Source organism: Cetorhinus maximus, chromosome 17 (assembly GCF_964194155.1).
Source record: "Cetorhinus maximus chromosome 17, sCetMax3.hap1.1, whole genome shotgun sequence".
Classification (NCBI taxonomy): Eukaryota; Metazoa; Chordata; class Chondrichthyes; order Lamniformes; family Cetorhinidae; genus Cetorhinus; species Cetorhinus maximus.
This window is the reverse complement of record NC_135895.1, coordinates 52,334,454-52,358,355: the sequence shown is the minus strand read 5'-3', so window position 1 is coordinate 52,358,355 and position 23,902 is coordinate 52,334,454. Positions and strand designations below refer to the sequence as shown.

The following is a 23,902-nucleotide window of genomic DNA, read 5'->3' as shown; positions in this document are numbered from 1 at the left end:
CAGAACATTACTCTTCACCGCTCAATTTGGCTAGGATTTGCCAGGCTCTAAAGCAGCTATTTCAGCTTGTGCATTTAGCGTAATGTGTCATCTATTGGAACCCATCTCACAAAGTTTCTGAGGTTGACAGATATCTCCTCTGACTCCTGGTCTGAGTCCTTCTCTACCACTGTTTGAGCCTGGATCTCTTCTACCTGGTCCATGGCAATGTGCATTTACAACACAAAGCTGTGCTGCTGGCCGGTTTCTTTGAATCAAGATATTGGCCGGAATATTCCACGCCTGCCGATGTAGGGCATGTTCGGTGGCCTGAGCGGACAATTTGGCTCAATCAGTTTCATGACACCGTGAAACCAGTTCGCGATCGTCCGCTCAGCCCGCTGATGGTGGGACAAGGCGGACATCATTGGATGCCGGGAACCTCATTGTAATACGTCAGCATACCATTATTAGGCCTGCCCGCCGGAATTCTTCCCCTCTCCACCCACATCAGCTGGAAAGCACGCCGGTGTAGAACACGTCTTGACAAGTGTGACATGCAGAAGTCGGAACTTACCTGCCAGGGCTTCGCTCATATTGTGGACATCCGAGGAGCAGAATATGCTGGAGTCCAACACCAATGGCACACTGGAGGAGTGTCCATCGATGCTAGGTTGATTCTCATGAACATAGCTCTGCTGCGAAGCAGCTCATAGAAGTTGGATAGTCACCATTGATGCTCACAACGGATGATGGACGAGGGAGTGGGAGAGGAAGGGCTAGGATCGGCTGGGTGGGAAAGAGGTGACTGGGATGGGGTTGAGATTGGGAGGGGGAAATGAAGGTGTCAGGATTGTGGGAGTTTGGGAGGGGAGAATGAAGGTGTCAGGATGGGAGACGTTTGGGAGGGGGGTGAAATGAAAGTGTCAGAATGGGGTGAGGTTGGCGGTGAGGGAGAATGGAGAGGAGGAGGAGGAAATGGAGGAGGAGTCTGCAACTGGGGAATTAGGTGTAAGGGGGTTAGAATGTGCCAGGGAAGGAGTGGGGAGAGTGTCCAGGGGGAGGAAGGGGTGCAGAGAAGGGAGGGTGTCCGGTGGGGGAGGAAGGGGTGCAGAGAGGGGAGGGGAGAGGTGAGGGTGTCTGGAGGGAGGAAGGGCTGCAGAGAGGGGAGGATGGCCAGGCGGAGGAAGGGGTGCAGAGAGGGAAGGGAGTAAGGGTTGAGGAAGAAGCCAGGAAGCGGGTAGGCGTAAGGCTGGTGGAAGAAGTGAGGCTGGAGGAAGAAAAGGCTGGAGGAAGGAGTCGGGGAGTGGGAGTGGGAGGGCCTAAGGGTGGTTGAAGAGGTAAGGGTAGAGGAAGGAGTTAGGAAGGGGAGGGACTATGTGGGGGGGGTGAGGGGGCTGGCGGGGGGCTGGCGGTGGGGGAGGGGGGTGCGGCGAGCCCAGGAGAAGATGGGTGGGAGGACTTGGGGTGGGTGGGGGGGGGGGTTCTGGGACCGAAAGGGTGCAAAGGAGGAAAGGAGTTCTGGGGTGAGAAGGGTGGAAAGGGTGCGGAGGGGGAAATGTGCAAGTGAACGTGCGTGGGAGGTGTTGGATAGGCCCATGTCTGCCTCCTGGGGAGCAAACCAAGAGTGGGCCTGGTATGGAGGAAGGGTGAGAATGACCGATGGCAGAGTGAGGTGGGAGGGTGAGGGCTCGGCGGTAGCATTAGAAGGTACAGCAAGCATGGTTGGTGGGGTCCTGGAGGCAGACACGGACCCTGGAGATGGGATGGAGGAGGTCGGGGAGGTGAATGTGGATGGGGGTAGGATTTTTAGGAAGGAAGGGAACGTGCACATTTACCTGGACATCTCAGAAGGAAAAGGGTTGCAGCTGGTAGGCCATAGAGGGGAGGTGGAAGGTGATGCTGGCGGGGGGGCTCACCTGTGATGGGGGAGAGGAAATGGGTGTCTGGGGGAGGGTAAAGGGCAGGGGAGCGAAAGTAAAAGCGAATTAGCACCATGCTGTCCAAATTGAAAGTGTAATGACAGCCATGGTGGGAGATCAGGTGCTGCATGGGGATGTGATCATTGGGTGGGCGGAGATGCAGATCAGCTCAGATGAGCAACTGAAAGTGAACCCCAGCAGGCAGCATTCAAAATTGTCAGGACATTGAGATGTGTGTGAAATGTGAAGGATCCACAAGCGTGTTAGAATGCTTGCACGAGGCTCTGAAAGGCCCGGCCAAACACGCACTTTTCTCTCCAGAATCACTCGTGGGCTGGCTGCTCCCTCTATGGTGACGGGTCTTTCCGGGTTGCTTATTTCCACCTCTTCACTGGAGGAGGAGTCCTCTTGGCTGCAGATGAGGATGTGGATGGAGCTGAGGGACTGGCTGGCTGAGAGAGCTGGTCCCTTGGCAGAGCTCCCTGAAAATCAAAGTAAAGATAAGTAGTGCATGACAGCAGAAACAAAAGCAGGAGAGAGTGCACTCACAGCTGCGTTGAGGGATGATGTGATGCAGGACCCTCAGATGGGTGTTCGCTGCTGACCCCACCCCCAGTCTGGGACCTCTCCCTGTTGATGTGAGCAGGCTTCTCCTGCATGAAAACAGATGGAGATAGTGTGAGCAGGACACATGGAACTACATGGAATGTTTGTGTGATGAGCGATACCATGGACAGGAATGAGGATGTGAGTTTGAGGTGATATCAGCCTGATGGAGATGTAAGGATGTGTGCGAAAGTTAGTGATGTTGTCCCTTGAGGTGTGAGATCCCTGTGGATGTGTGATGGGTTTGTGAGTGTGTAAATTGAGAGTGATGAGAAGAATGAGTTAATCTGGCAGAACGGAGGAGACCGTTCATCCTGTAGTGGCACTGGGTGGCTGTCCTCTTTTACAAAGCAATGGCGCTGACCACCGCCTCCCAAGCCTGGCTGGTAACGCTACTGCCCATCCTGCAGCCAGAGGGTGGTAGAGGATGTCGCGGTGCGCCTCCACAGCATCCAAAAGTCATTCCAGTGATGCGTCATTAAACCAGGGGCTGCAGTCCTTTTGCCTTTAGTGGACATCTTCCCTGCAATAGTCGTGGGTTGGAAGCACTGAGATGTGTGTACGCATCTGGACTTTAAGTATGGTGCCTGACGTGATGAAGTGGCGAGGTGATGGCGGGTGGGCGAATGAGAGCTCACCCTCCATCAAAACGACATGTTCCCCGGGAATGCATAAATAATGTAGCGGGATTAGGACAATGTGGCATGAAAACCCGCCATCGCGGCCGACGGGTAAAACGTTTTACCTGCCCGCTACAGCACTTAGTGCAAACCTGGGACGATTCTGCCTGTTAAGTCCCTGTCACAGGTCAGCACTATATCTGTCATGTGCTGAACACAGTTGTGCACTGCTGGAGATGTGACTGACGGCTCCTAATGTTGTGTAGAAAGAACCAGTTCCAAAAAATCCACACTGCTCTCCTCATATTAGGTTTAATGTCTTATTCCAGGAGAGTGTGTAATTTTACAAAGTCTCCCTAATGAATTGCAATCTCCATGTGTAGAGGTCCTTGGACATTTTTAAGTATGATTGTCCTGGCCTGCATTACGTGCCCGGTGGCCAGCTAGTGTCTACATCATGAATGCCTATACTGTAAATGTACATGTCTTATCCCAGGTGGATTAAAATGCCCAGGTGGAAGTCTATGGCTGCTATATAAGTTCTAGACAGAGTGCTATTGTTAAGAAACTGTACAGCTTTGAGAAAGTGTTACTGTTGACACCAGAAGTAAGACAAATAAATGACAGCTTGATATATTACTTTGTAGCAATTCCAAAATTTATCAATTAAGTTCCAAAATGGCTGCATGACTTACCAGCCTGCACCCAGTGAGCAACTTGGGAGCATTTGAGATGTACTGAATTCATCAATTAAATTAAGTAATTTAGAAGGTGGGCTTTGTGAACCCGGTATATAACATGGACTCATGTACTCAATATCACATATCCTTCCAGGCCACATGATAATGCACTGAAAGAAATGGATGAAGAACAGACCAAAAGTCTGAGCATATGGTAATTCACACATCTGCACAAGCAACATGGCCTCCTGCAACATTAACCCTATTTGTCGACACTATGGCAGAAGTAATTTGCGGGGTTAAGGGGAAAAAGCTAGGGTGTGGAATTCAACAGGCCTTTCAAAGAGTCAACCCTGGTATCATCTGGAATTGTCTCCTAAAGGTACTGTATCTGAATGCATGGAGCATTCGCAATAAGGTAGACGAATTAACAGCGCAAATAGATGTAAACGGGTACAATATGATTGTGATTACGGAGACATGGCTGCAGGGTGACCAAGGTTGGGAACTGAATATCCAAGGGTACTCGATATTTAGGACGGACAGGCAAGAAGGAAAAGGAGCTGGCATTGCTTTGTTAGTTAAGGATGAAATCAATGCAATAGTGATAGAGGATATTGGCTCAGAAAATCTAGATGTGGAGTGAGTCTGTGTGGAGCTAAGCAACAAAGGGTGGAAAACATCAGTGGGAATTGTCCAAAGGCCTCCAAACAGTAGCGATAAGGTACGGGATGGCATTAAACAGGAAATTAGAGATGCGTTTAACAAAGGTGCTACAGTAATCATGGGTGACTTTAACCTACATATAGACTGGAAAAAACCAAATTAGCAATAATACAGTGGTGAATGAATTGCTGGAGTGTGTACAAGATTTTTTTTAGACCAGAATGTCAAGGAACTGACTAGGTAACAGGCTATCCTAGATTTGGTATTGTGCAATGGGAAGAGTTTAATTAATAACCTTGTTGTGCGGGGTCCTTTAGGGAACAGTAACCATAACATGGTAGAATTCTTCATTAAGATGGAAAGTGAAGTAGTCCGATTTGAAACCAGGGTCCTAAGCCTTATCAAAGGAAACTACAAAGTTATGAGGCGTGAATCGGCTAAGATAGATTGAGGAACTTCACTAAAGGCATGATAGTGGACAGACAATGGCTAATATTTAAGGAACAAATGTATGCTATGCAACAGTTATACATTCCTTTCTGGTGCAAAACCACAACAAGAAAAGTGTCCCAGCCATGGCTAACAAAAGAAATTAAGGCTAGTATTGGACCCAAAGAGAAGTCATATAAAGTTGCTAGAAAAAGGAGCAAGGCTCAGGATTGGGAGCAGTTTAGAATTCAGCAAAAGAGGACCAAGAGATTGATTAAGAGGGATAGAGTATGAGAATTAATTTGCAAGGAACATAAAAGCAGACTGCAAAAGCTTCTACAAGTATGTAAAAAGAAAAAGATTAGTGAAGACAAATGTAAATCCCTTACAGTCTGAAATGGGAGAATTTATAATAGAAAACAAGGAAATGGCAGAGCAATTAAATAATTACTTTAGTTCTGTCTTCATGGAGGAAGACAAAAATAACTTCCTAGAAATACTAAGAACCAAACATCTAGTGAGAAGGAGAAGTTGAAGGAAATTAATATTACTAAAACAGTAATGCTGGAGAAATTAATGGAACTGAAAGCTGATAAATCCCCAGGGCCCGATAATCTACATCCCAGGGTACTAAAGGAGTTGGCCATAGAAATAGTGGATACATTGGTTGATTCTGGAACAGATTGGCGGGTGGCAAATGTAACCTGACTATTTAAAAAAGGAGGGAGGGAGAAACAGCGAATTACAGATCTGTTAGTCTAACCTCATAGTAGGGAAAATGCTGGAGTCTATTATAATGGATGTGATAACAGGACACTTAGAAAATATCAATGAGATTAGACAAAGTCAACACGGATTTATGAAAGGGAAATCATGTTTGACAAACCTACTGGAGTTCTTTGAGGACATAACTAGCAGAATAGATAAGGGAGAATCAGTGGATGTGGTGTATTTGGATTTTCAGAAAGGTTTTGATAAAGTCCCACATAAGAGGTTAGTGTGTAAAGTTAAAGCACATGGGATTAGGGGTAATATGTTAGATTGAGAATTGGTTAGCAGACAGGAAACAAAGAGTAGGAATAAATGGGTCTTTTTCGGAGCGGCAGGCAGTGACTTGTGAGGTACCGCAGGGATCAGTGCTTGGGCCCTGACTATTCGCAATATATATCAATGATTTGGATGAGGGATCCAAATATAACATTTTCAGTTTTGCTGATGACACAAAACTGGTGGGAATGTAAGCAATGAGGAGAGTGTTAAGAGGCTTCAAGGCACAGGTTGAGTGAGTGGGCAAATACATGGCAGATGCAGTATAATGTGGATAAATGCGAAGTTTTCCGTTTTGGTAAGAAAAATAGAATGGCAGAGTATTATTTAAATGGTGATAGATTGGGAAATGTTGATGTACAAAGGAAATTTGGGTGTCCTTGTATACCAATCACAGAAAGCAAGCATGCAGGTGTAGCAAGCAGGTAAGGCAAATGGTATGTTGGCCTTCATTGTGAGAGGACTTGAGTACAAGAGCAAGAATGTCTTACTGCAGCTGTACAGGGCCTTGGTGAGACCACACCTGGAGTATTGTGTGCAGTTTTGGTCCCCTTACCTAAGAAAGGATATACTTGCCATAGAGCGAGTGCAGCGAAGGTTTACCAGATTGATTCCTGGGATGGCGGGATTTCCGTATGAGGAGGGATTGGGCCGACTAGGCCTGTATTCACTCGAGTTTAGAAGAATGAAAGGAGATCTCACTGAAACATATAAAATTCTGAGAGGGATGAACAGACTGGATGCAGGGATGATATTTCCTCTGGCGGAGGGGCCTAGAACAAGGGGTCACAGTCTCAGGATATAGGGTAGACCATTTAGGACTGAGATGAGAAGAAACTTCTTCACTCAGAGGGTGGTGAACCTATGGAATTCTCTATCACAGAAGGCTGTGGAGGCCAAGTCTCTGAATAAATTTAAGAAGGAAATTAGTAGATTTCTAGGCTCTGAAGGCGTCAAGGGGTATGGGAAGAGCGCAGGAATATGGGGTTGAGATAGAGGATCAGCCATGATCATATTGTATTTTATTTTGAGATGCATGCCCTGAATTCAGAAGTAATAAGTCTACCATGACTACAGAGATTTTTAGAAAACTAAATTAAACACTTATTAACACAAGAAAAGATTTCAAGCACATACTTAGGTCTACAAATTACCACTATCATAACTCCTAAAACCCCTAATTAATCTGGCTTCCAGTTACACCCCCTTTAAGGCAACAGTAAACAAAAAAATAGATTTTAAATAGATTCCAGCCAGTTAACACAGTACTCTGGACAGCAGAATTCAAAGTGGCTTTTCCCAGCTTCAGTTCCTGTAGGCAGCAGCTTAATGCACAACTACTGGAGGCTTTTCACACTTCTGGTAGATTTTGCAATGCCTCTCTGACACACAGCCTCAATTCCCTTTCCACACGTTTCTCCCTTTTAATGCAAATTCCATTGTTCCCACATATCCATGGAACTTTACCCCCCTCATAATACAAATCATTTTTTGGTACCAATATTGTCAGCAACCATTGGGAAAAACAAACACACTGCTTGACTCTCTGGCTAGGTGTAACATCCTACCATCTCCTCGAAATTCAAACTACCTCGATCCATCAAATAATGCAAATTCTCCTCACTTTACCCTCCAAAACTTCAGCCATGTCCACACACCCAGCATTCCAAACCTAGCTTCCCCTTGATGAGTCAAAGCCTCCAGACCAGCTGTCTCCAACTCAACCAACTACCCCACCACCCACACACCACCACCCCCCCCGACACACACACAGAAACCATCAAAACCCCACCATCAACCCACCCCTACAACAAATCACAATAGCACCATGAGAACTACCCCACTTTCGCGACAGCATACAGGCAGAAATTACGGAGGAATGGCAGGTCATTCATTTTCCAAATACTGCATGATACCTTTAAAGGAACCAACTAACCTTCTTTGCCTTTTGACATTTCTTTAGTTCTTTGAAACAAAACAATTCTGTGTTTATGTTGTGCTCAAACAAAGCCCAATCAGTTACCAAAAGTATTCATGCGGATATCCTGGACTAGTAGTTATGTACATTTAGTAAATGGTAATCTGTGGAAAGCACTGTAGCCACTGAAATATTCATAAGCTGTATCCCATAAAAGTATATTTTCAGAGAACTGAGTTGCTTCATTTACTTTTGGGATTCTGTCCAACCTAGACAGATGGGTGAAACTCTTTCAGACAGCTGTTGAATCCCCAAGTGACATTTGTTTGTGCAGTCTGAAACCAGACTAGAGCATCTGAATTCACAGCACAACCTGCTTTCCAATCCTGTACAGTTGGCACTGATTTAGCGAGACAGTCTAGGAAATGGGGAAAGCCAGTATATGTGCAGCAGGAGCTGTTCTTCTGAGAGTCAGATTTACACAGCTTGCTAGAGACATTATAAAAGTGTGCTCTCCATTGAATCGGTATCACAATATGCCTGACTTATGCATTTGTGATCCTTTCATTGTGTTTTTTTAAGCAATGCATTGTTTGATTTCTTAATTGGGTGCTCCCAGCAAGAAGTGGTCAATTAAAGTTACAGCCCCATATTCAACTCCTTTATCCTTTTCTTGATGAAAATAAACACACTCATAAAAATATAGGTTTGAAATTACACTCCTGTACTAGTAAACAAGCACTCAATGCATTTCTCTGAAATTCCTCTCTCTCTGCTATCTTTATGGCAACACTAACCTCTTTATTATAAAAGGATTAGGCATATGTCTGCTCGTACACAAGAACACTAATTCTATTTGATTCTGTAACTGTTAAGCAGAATTTGCAGATGCATTTTTAAAATGTTCTCCCCTGCGTCCTGCAAGTGTTAACTGATGTTGATTGTTGAGATCTGTTTCTACAAGTGCTGGGTTCCCTGTTGTATCTTGTCCAAATGCTTCAAGACTAAATCTAGCCAGGTAATCATGCAGGACAGCAAAACCAACCCCAAAACTGTCCTCAACTCCCACATTCACACACATGGGGCGGAATTTTCCACTCTGGATACTAAGTGCAGTGGCAGGCAAGAAAGGCAGTGTGGCTCCCGCCGGCCAGTGTGGCAAGTTGCTGCGCCAGATCTTTTGCTTTTTAGCTCATCATGTATGCATAAACGTGCGGCATGCCATATCTCGTGGTGGGGCGGACTGGGATACATCCGCCCGCCACTACCTCATCGTTTCATGTCTCTGGGCACCATATTTAAATGGCCCCCATGGACTCATTCACTCCCTGCAGCTCAGGACTTGTTGCGGTGCATGATGGCCCCCAGAAGAGACAAGCACTGTGCCCTGAAGTTCAGCAACAAGGCACTTATGGCACTCTTCCAGGCAGTCAAGGAGCTACAGGAGGTCCTTTACCCTTTTGATGGGAGCTGGAGGTCCACTAACCTCATAACCAAGGCTTGGGAGGAGGTCGCCAGGGCTGTCAGCACCAACACTCTTCAGAAGAGGACCGCTATCCAGCACAGAAAAAGGATGAATGATCTCAACTGCTCTGCTAGGGTAAGTCAAACATCTCCTCAGTCTCTATTCACACTCTCATAAGGCCATCAGGCATTCACAGGGTTACAGTTCACAGGGATCTCACATACTACCTGCACAAGAGACATCACCATTGATTCTCTCTCACACACTTTCATCTCTTGTCACATCCTGCACAAGTCATGTTTTCATCCCTTACATAGGTCCACTCAGCACACACAGAAGGCTGACATGCTTATCAACTGCTTTGGCATTCCTCCTGCTCACAGGCTGTCCATCTATCATTATGCAGGAAAAGATCACCCACAACAAAAGGGAGAAATCCCAAACCAGAGGGGTAGGGATACCGGAGTTCAGATCACTCAACCCTGTGAAGAACAGGCAGCAGAGCTGGCTGGTGAGGACCTGGACCGTGCCTGCACCAAAGGCGAGAGCGCGTCCCCCAACGAGGGGGGCCAGTGAGGCCCCTTTCACTATTCTTCACCCACCTGCCAAAACTGTGAGTGTCTTTTAATGTAGGCGACTATCCAGCCAATCACTGATTTTCTCCTCTCTCTATTGCATACACCAGCAAGAAAAAGAGGAGGCACACCGCTAGCCAACCCATCAGCCCAGGCATCCGTGGCCTCAAAAATGCCAAGACTGCATTTAGGCATCAGTTAGTAACTTCATTCATAATAAAGATCACTCATCAGATGTAGTGGAGCATCGCTATGATCCCATTTGAGGCCTCCACATTTTCATTCCAGCAGTTTCAGATACACACATGGAAAGCTAGCACACTGATGACATTGTCACAATCAGATTACCATGTTGATTATCCATCAAAGAGCTAGCTCAGGGATTATGTCAAGCCACGCTAGCCAGACCATCACGTCCAGAGCGCTATCTTCCCTTTTAATAGATGTCATCTGGGGCCTTGACATACACCTCTGACCTCACATAGTTATTGCCATCTATCAGGCATTTCAGGAGTCACCAAGTGCTAGCTAGGTCCATAGCTTTGCATCATGTGGGCGGAGAATGGAAACTATTACAGCGGTGATGTCTAGCTATTCACGCGGTCATGGCGTTATGCTACAGGCTGCCATGAGCATCTAAGATCCCTGATTATTACTTGAAATGTTACCCACATTCCAGCCTGACAAACATTACATGGAGGCCATTGAAAGATGCACCGAGTTAGATTGACTCCAGTGCGGGTCGCCATTACAACCTATAAGATCCACATTGACCAGCATTCAGTGCGTCATCGTCACCCTAGCACCTTGTGGCTATAAGGATTTCACAGGCACATCTACCTCCCCTCTGAAGCACTTTGTGGCCTTTGTTAGCCACGTCTTCTGCAGGTAGCCTTTGTCACCGATGAGCCAACCCTGGAAGCGCTGAGGGCCCTCAAAGATCTGTGGCACCTGCAAATGACTCAAGATGTACGAGTCATGTGAGCTCCCAGGGTATCTCGCACAGGTCATCCCTAAGAATGTGGCAGGTGTGAGTCACTACATTCCTTGACAAGCGAAGGACCCCCAAACGCCCCAGGCATGACAGCACTTTCACAAAGGGGGTTGGATCTGGATGAGTGCAGCCAGGCGCTAGCAGCCTCAGCCAGGGCACTGTCAGACTGACTCCTTTGGATTAGAGCCTAACCTTGCACTAATGTAATGACTGTAATCATTGAGGTGCACAAAGCCTCAACCTGTCAACTGTAGAGGTCTTTGGTGCTTTTTGCATATGCATTTTAGCCGTTGTCCCTTTACAGTTGGATCCTTGTGACCTTTGCGCATTCCTATGAGTGGGATAAATGGTCATTCAAAAGCCCCAAGCCACAATGGCATCTTGCAAAATTGTGCACCATGAGTTAAGGTGCCCAAATCCTTCAATTGGCATTTGAGTATTCCTAACATGTCTCACCTGAGCCTTGCCCTCCATGTCCTTAAGCAGAAGTCATTAGGGTGCAGAAGTCGACTCCTCCCACAAGCCCTCAGACACACCTCTGGAGATTTTCTTCCTAGGTTATGTTTCAACTGTATTGGCTGGCAAAATGGTGGTGCTTTGCTTGTATTATGAGATCAGCCTCCAACTCATTCCCCCCGCCCCCCCCGGTGACCATCTAAGTCCCTCATATTGTTCTGGAAGAGCATCATGTGCAGGTTTGCCTCCCTCGATCACTCTCCTTCTGCCCCCTCTAATCCTGGATCCCAACGTGATTGTTACTGATATCCCTGTCCTTGCCCCTGAACAGTTTTCTGTGGATGTCCTGATGCCCCATGTCAACCTGACCCTTCCCATCATGATACTCAATGCACAGTCACGTACCAAAACCCCCTGCCCTGAGAACACCAAGTGCCCACAACTGTATTACCTGTTCCTCATCTACGGGCTGCAGATGCCTCCCTTGACTGTGACTGTGCCATCTGCGGCCCAGTACCAAGCCACCAACCCGCAGGACTGAAGTGTGTGAGGGGCTGACCACACCCTGCACAACATGCTGTGCACAACTGACACAGGACAGACAGGCCTTCCCCCTCCCTGGACTGGAACCCGGATATGTGCGCCAAGCACAGTGTTGTAAAATGGTGCGCAATTGCCCAGCATTGCCTCTGATTTGTGGCCCAGCTACTTGTAGTACATTGACTCAGGACTGCCTCCGCTTTACGGCCCTGACAAAATGCAACCCCCCCCACCCCCCCCACCCCCGCATCCCAGTCGTATGCCTCTGCCCACCCCTTCCCCAGTCACCCCCCTCCCCCAAGTCATGTGTTTCTGCACTCCCCTACCCCAGAGGCTCCATTCAAGCATTCCCCCTCCCCCAAGTCAAGCCTTTGCCTACAGTCCCTTCCCTTGCCTCTGTCTTGTCTCACCCACCCACTAGTCAAGTCTTTGCCTTCCAACAGCTCCTCTCCTTCCTGCTGGTCTTGCCTGAGTAGCCTTAGCATGGAGTTAGAGCAGCCGTGAACACAGCGCAGTGAAATGTGGGTGAACGCTGCGCGCACAAACCTCAAGGTCGCAAGTGAAGTGCAGTTTACCAGGTGCGCATCTGTTTTACCTGGTCTAATTAGCCGCTGGTGTGGCCAGTTGTTTTGTGTGGGGGGGGTGATGGGGGGTCACATGATTCCAGCAAGCTGGGTTTTTAATGAGCATTCATGATATTCAAATGCATACAAATGTGGTTCCCGACATGACACGGCAGGCTAAAATTGCAAACCATTTTTATGCCGGTGGGAAACAGACTTTTGGCCACGCTCCGAATTTTCCTGTTAAACTCACCGCTGGCAGGACCGGAGAATTCCGCCCATGTTCTCTCACAGCAATTGCTGGCTATTGATCATGAGCAGGAACCCAGTGTGACCCAAAACATTGAGAAGAATTGTAGTGCCCTCACCCCACCCCACTGCCTTAGTTGAGATTACCCAACTCAGTGCAGGCGAGGTATTACAGAACCTTTTTAGTTTGGAGACCAGGCATTGCATTTACCACTAAGGCATCTAGGAAACCATGCACAAATACTTTTTCATGCTTTTACCCAGTAAGCCATTTCTGTGTACATGAGGATGAAGCACCTACAACAGGTTATTAATCTTAGCATTAAATTGTCTGAATAAATACTGGAGCTGGTTGAAAGATTGCTTTCAGTTTTTATTATTTGTTTTCATCTTGATGCCCATAATGTCTTTCCTCCATGAAGCTGGTGTGAAGACAGGCTGTAGCTAGATGACAGGTTTAAACTGGACTCCAGGAATAGATGGCAAGGTAACCCTTTGTTTGCATTCCCAGCGTCGAACTTTGTACACTGGAAGCTCGTATTAGGAACTTTTGCAAGGCCAGCCAGACCCAAAGGATTTTTCCAATAAGCAGAAAATCCTGCCCATCCTAAATTCCTGATATACACTCCAAGTGCACAAATCTCTGCCGTAGGAGAGTTTTAAATGCCTCCACTTAGCACATCCTCCAGGAAACCTAGCAGAGATCAGCTTTGCACTACAGAGCTCAGGTTCTTGCCTTCCATGGAAGAGTATGCATAATATTTGTGAGTGAAGAGATTTTGTTACTAACATTGTTTAATTGAGGGAAACAGACTCTTTGAACTGGTCTTAACTCAGTGTCTAATTTTGTAATCTTAGAATACAGAAACATTCCCTACTTCCAGCCTGTTCTGGTTCCAAAACCAGTTTGAAGATATTTTGTTATCTGACATTGTTTGTGGTGGATACATACCCCTGTTGCCATAGAAAAATCCCACAACTGTTGGAGTTGGGGGTGGAGTCTTGAAGGTAAAACACCTTAAACTGGAGTTTTGCCAGCTTAATGCAGCTGCCTTTTTCTTACAGGGAGAATAATTTTACCACATTGTTATTGTACTATTCAGATCAAGTTTATTTTTTAATAAGAGGACATTGTAACTACCAAGAATTTTTATTTTTTATTTTGTTCATTTAAACATTAAATGTTAGGTTATTTTATCAAAACATCAGTGTGTACATGAATGTTTAAAATCTCTAGAGTTAAGGAATTTTGGTCTAAAAAATTGATGGTTCCGCACTATCTTTTAGATGCAAAATGAGCACCTAAACATCCAATATGGCGACCAGGTCATGCTCGCTAATTACCCACAGTAAATGGTAAGGCTAAAAGGAGGCGTCACAGCCTGCGTCTGAAATAGGTAGTAGGCCCTCCTATGCAAATGGGGGCCTAATGCCTGTTAAGGCTTCTTTTAAAAGGCTGCATTCAGGAAAACGAGGTTTGCATGTGGAGAATCTGCAGAGGTTTACACCTTGGGGGGCCCTCCGATTGGCCCAGAGGGTAAGCTAAAGACCCTTCCACTCAATCTCAGCCTGTGCGGGGAAACCTGCCAGGCTCGCCACTTGGTGTGGGCCTCTACTGCTGTCAGTTTAATCCAGGTGGCAAAGAATTGAGGCCCTTAATTGGGTATTAATTATCCACTTATGAGTCTCAGTTAGGCAAAGAGCAGGCGACCCAACCGACGACTCCTCCACTGCCCATAAAATTGCGGCGGGGGTAGGTGAGCAGGTGGTGGGCATGCCGCCAATGGCACAATGCCCTAATTTACAGGTCCATTTGCCAGTTTTCCTGTGGACAGCCCTTATAATTCAATCCTTTGACTGTGGATGCAATTGTAGCCAAGTCCCTTGCTCACAGACTGTAACTCATCAAACTCTCTTCATTTGGGCTGCTTAGGACCAAGGAAAGAAGATTTTCATCCCAATGTGTAAGATTCTAATACACATTTTATAGTAGAAAGGATATAGTTCTAACATTGCACTGTTTGATACCACTGGGTTGCACCATTTAGTGAGGCATGAGCAAAGTTAGTTCCAGATTAAACAAATACCCTTCTCTTCCATCAGAGGCAGTGAAAAAAAATGTAAAAGGTGTGCATAATGTAGAGGAAAAAAACACAGGGGAAGTGTTCAAACAAAATTATTGGAATGTACAGGAAAAAATTCCCACAAAACTGACAGCTCCATTTAAATGGCAACAAAAAATTTTCTTTGATCAATTAACAAAAAATATTATTATTTCCATGCCGAATTCATTTCATCCAACCAGACATACTGATTGCTTTTCCAGATACCTAAACAAATATACATGAAAGTCCATCAAGAAAAACTATGATTAGTAGCCTAAACCACAAAATACTGCTTATTGCCAAGAATATATAGCCACGAGGAACATTTTAATTCATTTTTGGGATGTGGGTGTCTCTGGCAAGGCCAGCGTTTATTGCTCATCCCTAGTTTCCCTGAGAAAATGGTGCCAGAACTTCTTCTTAAATCACTGCAGTCCATGTCGTGGTCTGATACAGTTGAGTGGCTTGTCAGGCTACTTAAAAGTTAACCACGGTGGTGTGGAACTGGAGTCAAATGTAGGCCAGACTGGGCAATGATGATGGGCTTTCTTCCCTAAAAGACTTTAGCAAATCAATGGGTTTTCAGCCAGACTTTCTGCACCTAACAACTACCTATGACTCATGATGGGAAGTGTGCTTGTGTGTATTTTTGGCGAGGACAAAATGAAGTTTGGCTGTGATGCTGTATACAGATAAATATTTTACAGACAATCACTGTCTAAGCTCACATGTGAACAATACCACTTTTGTGAAGGATCCAAGGGCCATTAGTATCATGAAACCATGTCCCAGTATGAAGCACTTCCTTAAGGCAATGAGGGAAAAATTTAAACAATCTAAAGTTACGGTAGTTTTATGATTTAGTGCTACCGCTGCGGAGCTTCAAGTGATGGGTGTACATATCATGAATTTGGTTGAGGGGGTTAGCAATCAATTCATAGCCCACACAATTTTCAACCCAGTAATTTTATTCTCTGTGCTAGGTGTGCTGAACCATATAATTTACCATACTGGATATGATACATTCATAAAGTATTCAGGTTCTTTACTTAAAATGAATGCACCACAAGAGAGGGCCAATGACACCTGCAGGGAATAAGTTGAGTTGCAAATCACTCCAGGATTTCACAGGTTAAGATTGCTTTTGCTAGAGCTAAGCAGGTATTAGTTTCATTTCAGAGGTATTTATGTCTGCAAGCTCCAGTACCTTGTCTAAAGCAACCTGTCTCAGGTCTACATGAATGTGATGTTTGTTCTACTGGCTAACTGTTTACTTTTTCTGCCTGATTCAGGGAATAATGTGTTGTCTCCTGGCAGCCGCGTGGGACGTGGCTTGACACCAGTCGCTGCTCAAGCGCTAGGACTACCTATTGGCATTGCCGTGGCAGCATCTCTGATCGACGCCCATGCAGGAGGTTTAGGTACTCTGGGTAAAAAAGGATGGGAGAAAATTAGTGAATGATTTCAATCATATTTTATATGAATTTATTTTTCTTTGATCATTTCCTTGGCATGTTTTTCACAAATCTTAGAGAGATTGCTTTCCTAATTACTTTTATTTGTTCTTTTTAAATTATATTACCAGATTTAATGTCAATACAGTAAAATGAAATAAGCTCAAGTGCAGGATATCAGAAATAAAATCAGAAAATGCTGGAAACACCCAACAGCTCTTTAAAATCTGAATAAAATAAGGTTAATTTTTGAGGTATGGCCCTTCATCGGAACTGGAGTGCTGACAAGGGATCTGCCCATGCTTAATAGCTAGTGGCTGCTGCTGGACAGGCACTGTGTGCACACATTTCGTGAAGACAGTACTCTCCTTAGCTTAGACACCATCCAAGGCCGAATAGCATGCAGGCACTCACTGTTTAGTCTCACACAATAGAATGGGCGATAAAGTAATAAAGGGAAACCATCATGCGTGGTTCTGTACCTCAACATAAGTCAGTGGGGGAGAGGAGAAAGGAGATAAGATTCAGTCTCCTTTTCTTCTAGTGTATTTCTTCTTTATCTCAGAAACTTGCTCATGTTCAATCTATCCCTGAGAAATGAAGTCCCTCTGATCCTTACAACTAGTGCCAAATATCTTTATACTTTCTAAAGTCATGGAATTGTTAGCCTTTGAATTATTTATCACCCTGAAAGATCTTGATTGACAGTATTGGCTAATTCCACTGGTGATCTTGTTTCCATAGAGTGATTGAATGAAGTGGACTATTGGGAATGGTAGTAGAAACAGAAGACTTAGGGTGGTATTTTCTGGCCCTGCCTGCCTCTGGATCGTCAGGTCCCGCTGAAAGTCAATGGATTTTTGGCTGGGCTGCAGAATCTGCTGCAGCGGGTCCCGCCATGACGGAAAATCCCGGCCCTAGAGTCTTTTAAGAATCATTCAAATGCTGTGGTGAGAGGGATTGTACGTTCTTTCTGAATGAAACAGCAAGAATGGGAGATCAAATCTTCCTTATCCTGTGAATGGGTATGCACAAATGTGGATATGTGTGTTTATGTATGTTCTGTACCACGGGAACTTCTTGAACATTTTTGGCCATTCAAAGCCTGTAACTCATGCACTTTTAGCCAGTTATCATCATATGACCTTCTACCAAGCTATAATAATGTAGCCCAATTTCTTCTTAAACTGCCCCATGCTACCATTAGGTAGCTCATCTTTTGATAGTTTTTCCTTCAGAAATTCTTTATCGTTCTGTACTGTCCGCACACAGTTCCTTCTACACTGGCCTTTTCCAGTTAGCTTACAACTCTTATCTACTCCTTGGCTAATGATTCCACTCTATATTTGTCTATTTCTTTCAGATTTCATACATTTAGTCAAATGTGTCAAAGTCAAAAAAAAAGTGTAGAGAGTGTAGAGTGGGCTTCTGTTTCAGTATAGCCCATTTTATACAGTCACCCAAGACAAATGTATACCCAAACATCTTCAGGTCCAAAACATTTCAGGATGTATGATTACTGCACCAGCAATCTATGTTTACAGAGCACTGCATAGCTATCTTGTATTCCAAAAAGAGAGCTGCCCTAGTAGCTCATGCAGTGCAGAAGCAGTGGCATCTGCAGCAGCCTGACAACTTCAAAGATTTGGACAACGTTTTCTGAAACTATGAAGGTCACTATGGTAATAAGTTTCCAGGTAATAGGATTCTTCCAGGTCAACGCAAGTGACATTTGCCAGATAATCCAGGCTGTTGTTTGTTCCTTTATAAAGCAAGCTAGTGATGCCATTTTTGCAGAAAACGCCTTCATAACTTTCCCAGTGGAAAGGAGGCACTAACTGAAGAAGGAATATTTGCCATCTGGCAGGCTTCCCAAATCTTAATTCAGAGTGTTGTAGATGGAACCCATGTGGCTGTCAAAGCTCCATACTTTAAACCCAGGAAGGAGATCCAGTCTGTTACATGCACAGAGCATTTAAAACCACAGAAAATATTTTTGTGCACTCAATCTGTTATCTAGGGAGTAGCCATGATGCTTTAATTCTGTAGTAATACATGATGCCTGCATTATTTGACGTTTTTGAGAGAATAACCAGATGGCTATTGGCAGACCAGGGATGCTCTTTGTAGCCTTGGTTCATGACCTCAGTTGGAAATCTCCCCACCCCCACGCACAACAGCAAACTGCAGATACAATGATACCCATTGTTAACTTGCCATAGTTATACTACTGCAATAATTCTGTTGTTCAGACTATTGTGGGAGAGGAGCTGCTCCAATTCAATCATCATCATACTTAGTGCCATTTAAATAGTCAATGTGCTTTGAGTGTTACATCTGACAATTTAGTAATCTCATCATTCTTATATACCTGCCCAGTCTTGAGGGACCTAGCAGTGGGTAAAGGTCTGGCCACACAAATATGAAACTGCTCATTGGATCCTTGTCTTAAACTGCCCGGAGTGCTGGCATCCCAATTAGATAACCAATTAGCTCATCAGAGTATCCATTGGGTGTCAATGATGAAGGTAAAATATGATTTCATTGCTCTCTTCTAAAATTGATCCCGTACTGTCCAATCAGGAGAGTGACAAACTGCTATAACTTGATGCATACGTTTTCAATGTTAGCACTGTGTTTGGTGCATGTTCTTCCATTGATTTGGGAGATTGTTATTCTCTACATTTCTATAAAATGAAATAGTTCAGACCTAATTTTGGCCCGTCAGAAAATCAGGGACAGAATTTTAAACCTCGTGGGCAGGCATGCACCCGGCCTAATCAGGCATGAAATCTCACGAGTGAGTTTCCCAAACTCATCATGCACTCGCGCGATATTTCGCTTGGTTGGCATGTATAAAAGTCGGAAGTGTGACCGCCGACAATTAAGAGGGCAATTAAGCCCATTAACAGTGCAGTTGTCTGCGATTTTTCTTGGCCTATCCAACCTTATAGCTGGCGGAGGGGCAAATCGGCCAGGCGGCCTTTGCATTTTTCATCAAACCTCATCCAAGGGTGGGATGAAATCTCCACTAGGAAATAAAATAAAAATAAATATCTGGGGACTGTATTTTTATGAGGTATACTTTCAGTTGCTTGACTGCAATGCATGGGCTTTTTTTGTAGCTTTTTACAACTTTATTTCATTATTTGTAGGTCTACAGCTCCCTGAGGCATCTGCCTGCCTTCAGGGAGCTCTCTTGCAGCACTCATCAGCGCCTGCAGCGACATCATTGCCCGACCTCTTCCTGCCCCCAGCCTGGCAGCACTGAGCTTTTCAGCGCACGTTTCACACTGGCTGGCCGCTAATACACCAGCCAGCATGAAATCGCAGTCGGGGGCCAATTGCGGTCAGCGGTCCGTTTACTAGCCGCTCCCAGGCCTGACAATCATGTGCACCTGCCAAGGGTAAAATTCAGGCCCAGGTTTTTTTGTCTTTGAAGCATGCTTAAATGTTAATGAGTGACTGAGAAAGAGGAACAGGAAAAAATGGTACCAGCCCTAATTTTGGGGGAGAAGAATCACTCTGGTTTCACCCTACTGCATGTTCTGTCCTCCCATGACCCACGGTTTGCAGAGTGTATTCTTCAAAAGGATTTCAGGCATTAAAGTTGCAGGGGTTTCATTTCATGGGATCACTTCCTCTTGCTCTGTATCACCTTACCTTCTAGTAGAGGAGTAATGTTGAGAAGTTTGAAGATTATGTAGAGTGGTGTCTCTCTGTTTATGGATAAAGTTGCTTTTATACTGCTCTTTTAGTAAGGATTCTGGGAGCCCACAGTGGGTTTACATGTCCACCACCAAACTATAGAAATTGTATTTAGCAGTGGAAAGACGTGGCCCATGTATGGTCCGTACCTAGAAACAAGATGAAAAGCTAAACCTGTATAAAAGGACATGTAGCATGCAGCTAGATTTTTCTGGGATCACAATTACAGAAACTGATGCAACAATAGTCCCAGTCCAATGCTGTAGTTATAAAGCTCTCCCTCCTGCAGTAAGGCGATGTGTATCAAACATTTTCTATTTGCTTACAGATGTGGGCATCACTGGCAAGGCCAGCATTTATTGTCCATCTCTAAATGCCTTTGAGACAACTGACTTGCTAGGCCATTCCAGAAGGCAATTAAAAGTAAACCACTAAGCAAGAGTTGTAAGGCTGTCTGAGGACTTTTCATGTGGCATAGAACAGATTACATGACTTTCCAGTGCAAATCTGGTAAGTTCTAATGGGTACTGGCGTTTTACATCTGAATGTGTATCCTTTCATTTTTCTACAGGCTCTCATTTACTCACTCTCTCTAATTCAGTTATGCTTAGGGATGAGCTAAGTGTGATTAAAAACAACTTTTATTGTTGACTGAGGGCAGAATCTTCCGTTCTGGAGTATAAGTTGGGGGGTCGGAGCGGACATGAGAGTGATTTCCACTCGGGGGCAAGGCAGCTGGTCAGTTCATTAGATATGCATGCACGAGGAGCATGGCGAATTTTGCCACAGGGTGGGCAGGAAGGTGATGCCCCCGGCACTTCCTCCTCAGCTGGACCATAGACAGTAGAAGTGCAGGGTTGCCTGGAGCCAGCATCTTGTATGCTTGAGGTGATCTGTGAATAAATTGCAGTGATCCATCTAGCCAGCATATTCTTTGAAGCTGTCTCTCCGGCCCTGAGCATTTCAGCCATTGGGAAGCCCTGTAGCTAGCAATGGCATACCCATGACCTCCAGCCACCACATTGTGGTGAAGCCCATCCTGGAGAACTACAGATGAGTTCTTCTCTCATTCATACATCCATGTGCATGGAGACTGCAGCATTGACTGGGGTAAAGGAAGCCATGTCTGCAGACCTTCCCTCAAATATTATTGGGCTCCCCCCCCTCACCCTTGGGACAAATTTGATAGATGCTTGCCTTGCCATCATAGACGTACCACCTACATCATTATCAGCCATGGCCATCTACCCGGGACCCTCAAGGTTCTAAATCGGCATATTGTTGTCACCTCCCCTTCCCAGTGAGCTAACCCCTATCTCCATCCCCCCCTTCTCCCCCTCTACCTGCCCCCTCCACACCACCCACCCTCCACCTACCCAACTTGAGTTGTCCTTCAGTGCAGACTTTATTGCAGTTCCCGACTGTGCTGGGATCTCGATGTTATGAGACCCATGAGCCAGAGAACAAATCTGCCACGTTGGCTTCACCACAGAGAGGAGAACACACCTGAGCATGGCTCTCATGCAGTTGACATGATTATTAGGGCATCCCTTTGGTCGACCAATTGTACTCACCTTTAATTCCATACGCCCGAAACGACCCTCCTCCCACTTCAAGAATTCACACGTACAGAGCAACTGTGTTGAGAAGAAGAGCTTTGAGAAAATGGCGCAGGCACAGTCCACCACTTTCTACCCTCCCCATATTCCCCACCAACTTCCTCCCATATCCCTAGACCCACCCGGTATAACCATTCCTCTCCCCTCTGTTACCCTTGAACCTCCCCCATTACCCTTGATCCTATAACCAACACCCTCCACATGCCTTCTCTCCCCTCTGAGCCTACACCCATTACTGTCCTCATGCCCACCCTGACCCTGACTTCTCCCATTATCCACGCCAGCTGTTTTGTTCATTTCCCCCCCGCTGACTTTGAGACCATCCGATACTCAACCATGACCCTGGACCTGCACCCCACTACCTCCTCTCACTGTGACTGTTCCCTCCGCTGCCCAGTACCCTCAGTTCAACCCCCAGGATCCCACCATAGACAGCACTGACCCCACCCTTTAGGACCATCCCTCTCCCGCCATCCCTGCCCGGAAATTGTCTCCCAACCATTCACAGGACCTCACACCCAACATGCAAGGCCCTTCCCTCCCTCTCACATCCCTACGCCCTCGCCTTCCCTCCCAGATTCCGACCCTGCTGCGGACTCCCTCTTTCAGCCACCTCCCGCCACGTGGTCTTTAGACTGGCACCACCCGATAATTGCCTCATTGAACAATGCTCACAAATAGGAAGGAAACAGTGGCTACTCACTCCAACTCCAGCAAGTTGACTACCTCGCCTGCGGCATGCCACTTGTATGCAGTCATAAGTCTGAAGGCACGTATTGTTCGCTCGCAGATAACTTAATTGGGAAGGGGAAATTAATTCAGGCAAGTTGGCCTTTTAATGAGCAAGCATGACATGCAGATGCATGCAAATGAGCTTCCCGACGCTTGTCATTTAGAAGCTCGACACATCTTCAACTTTCTCTGAACTTAACTGCCAAAGCACATCCCACCATCAGGAGCTGATTTTTGTCCTCCTGTTCAATTCAGTTCCCCGCCCGCCTTGTTTCCCACTCCTGGGAGCAGCACAATATTCCACCTGTGCAGTCTCACTTAGGTTCAGAGCTGTACTCTGGATGTAACAGGAATGAGTGACAATGCCAAGCAATGTGTTAAAACATTTTATTGAATAATGATAATTATAATAATTATATGAAATTATAATTAATAATATAGAAAGAATTAAGTAAGAAGAAAGAAAGATAACTTTATTGAAAGGAGAAAACACTTCATATATTAAATGAAAGAAAGAAAGACAACTCTACTTACATACTATACTATATTACAGATATATACTATATTACAAACGTTAACCCCAAATTGGTCTGTTCACGACAGTTCCCCAAAATGGATAACGCCAAATTAATCTGTTCCACGACTGGAACCTAATTTGGAAACGTCCCCTTGGTACATACATTAGCAAATTTCTGAATAACGTTACAAAGGGTGGGTACTATGGTCAGTCACTCCGTTCCTGACCCTTCCTCCCATAGTCTTCAGTGGTTGACTATTCCACTCCGGCTGCAGCCCTGAGTCCTGAAAGCAGCGTCCCTTTAAGTGAAATTTCTGGCTCCATTCCAGCCTTTCGAAGCCTGGTTCAGACATTCTCAAAACAAGTCTCAGTCCTTATCAATTCTCCTCACAGGCACTGCAAGGCCATGCAGACTTCACAATATCTAAGTTGTTTATGCACCTTTTGATGGTGTCTTCGCATCTGCCATCCATCAAGTGTTATGTCCATCTCCTGATGATAATATTAGTCGACCACCCCATGTAAGGCCACGCATCATCCTGGCTTGTAGTTATTGGGGTCAATATATTAAGAACAGTTCCTTTTTTAAAACAATGGAGGAAAATAACTTTTTTTTAGTAGTGGCTCATCTACAATGTTCAATCAGAACAGCAGCTGTGAATACGGTGTGCAAGGGAAATCCTTGGGAAAAAGCCCAAGTCTACAGTTAACAATATTACTGATTATATAATTGATCAATAATCAAAGCACAATCACATATAGGTTTAAATCAATGTCTACAAAGTAAGATTCAATACAAAATAACTTTAAATATTCAATATAAGCTTAAAAGCAAGAGGAAAGCAGAAATAAAATGCAAATGTACAAAATTGCAAAAATTAGTGGCTGCAAGCTTCAGGCCTGCAGCCCTGTGCATCTAGTACAGAACAATCATCAAAAAAACTTACTGTTAAAGTATAGGCATGTTCTTGGCAAATCAAAAGTTACAATTATTACATAATCTGTTTTACTGCAAAAGGCAACCAGAAGCACACTGCCTCTTTTTTCAGATTGCGTTG

The 23,902-nt window shown here is 45.2% G+C and overlaps 1 protein-coding gene across 8 annotated transcripts in view; it reads left to right on the top strand.

Moving 5' to 3' along the window:
- The window catches only part of fggy (FGGY carbohydrate kinase domain containing), a 371,941-nt gene that overhangs the window by 192,263 nt on the left and 155,776 nt on the right, over window positions 1-23,902 (top strand). For 7 of the 8 annotated variants that reach the window (XR_013579315.1, XM_078561209.1, XM_078561205.1 and 4 more), the window contains one exon: window positions 16,107-16,235. Coding sequence is in view for 5 of the 8 variants with exons in the window: in XM_078561209.1 (XP_078417335.1) it covers window positions 16,107-16,235 (129 nt within the window). In the remaining 3 variants the exon portion in view is untranslated. Of the gene's footprint in view, window positions 1-16,106; window positions 16,236-18,685; window positions 18,797-23,902 lie in introns of those variants that run through there. The other variant, XM_078561211.1, reaches the window with a different exon arrangement.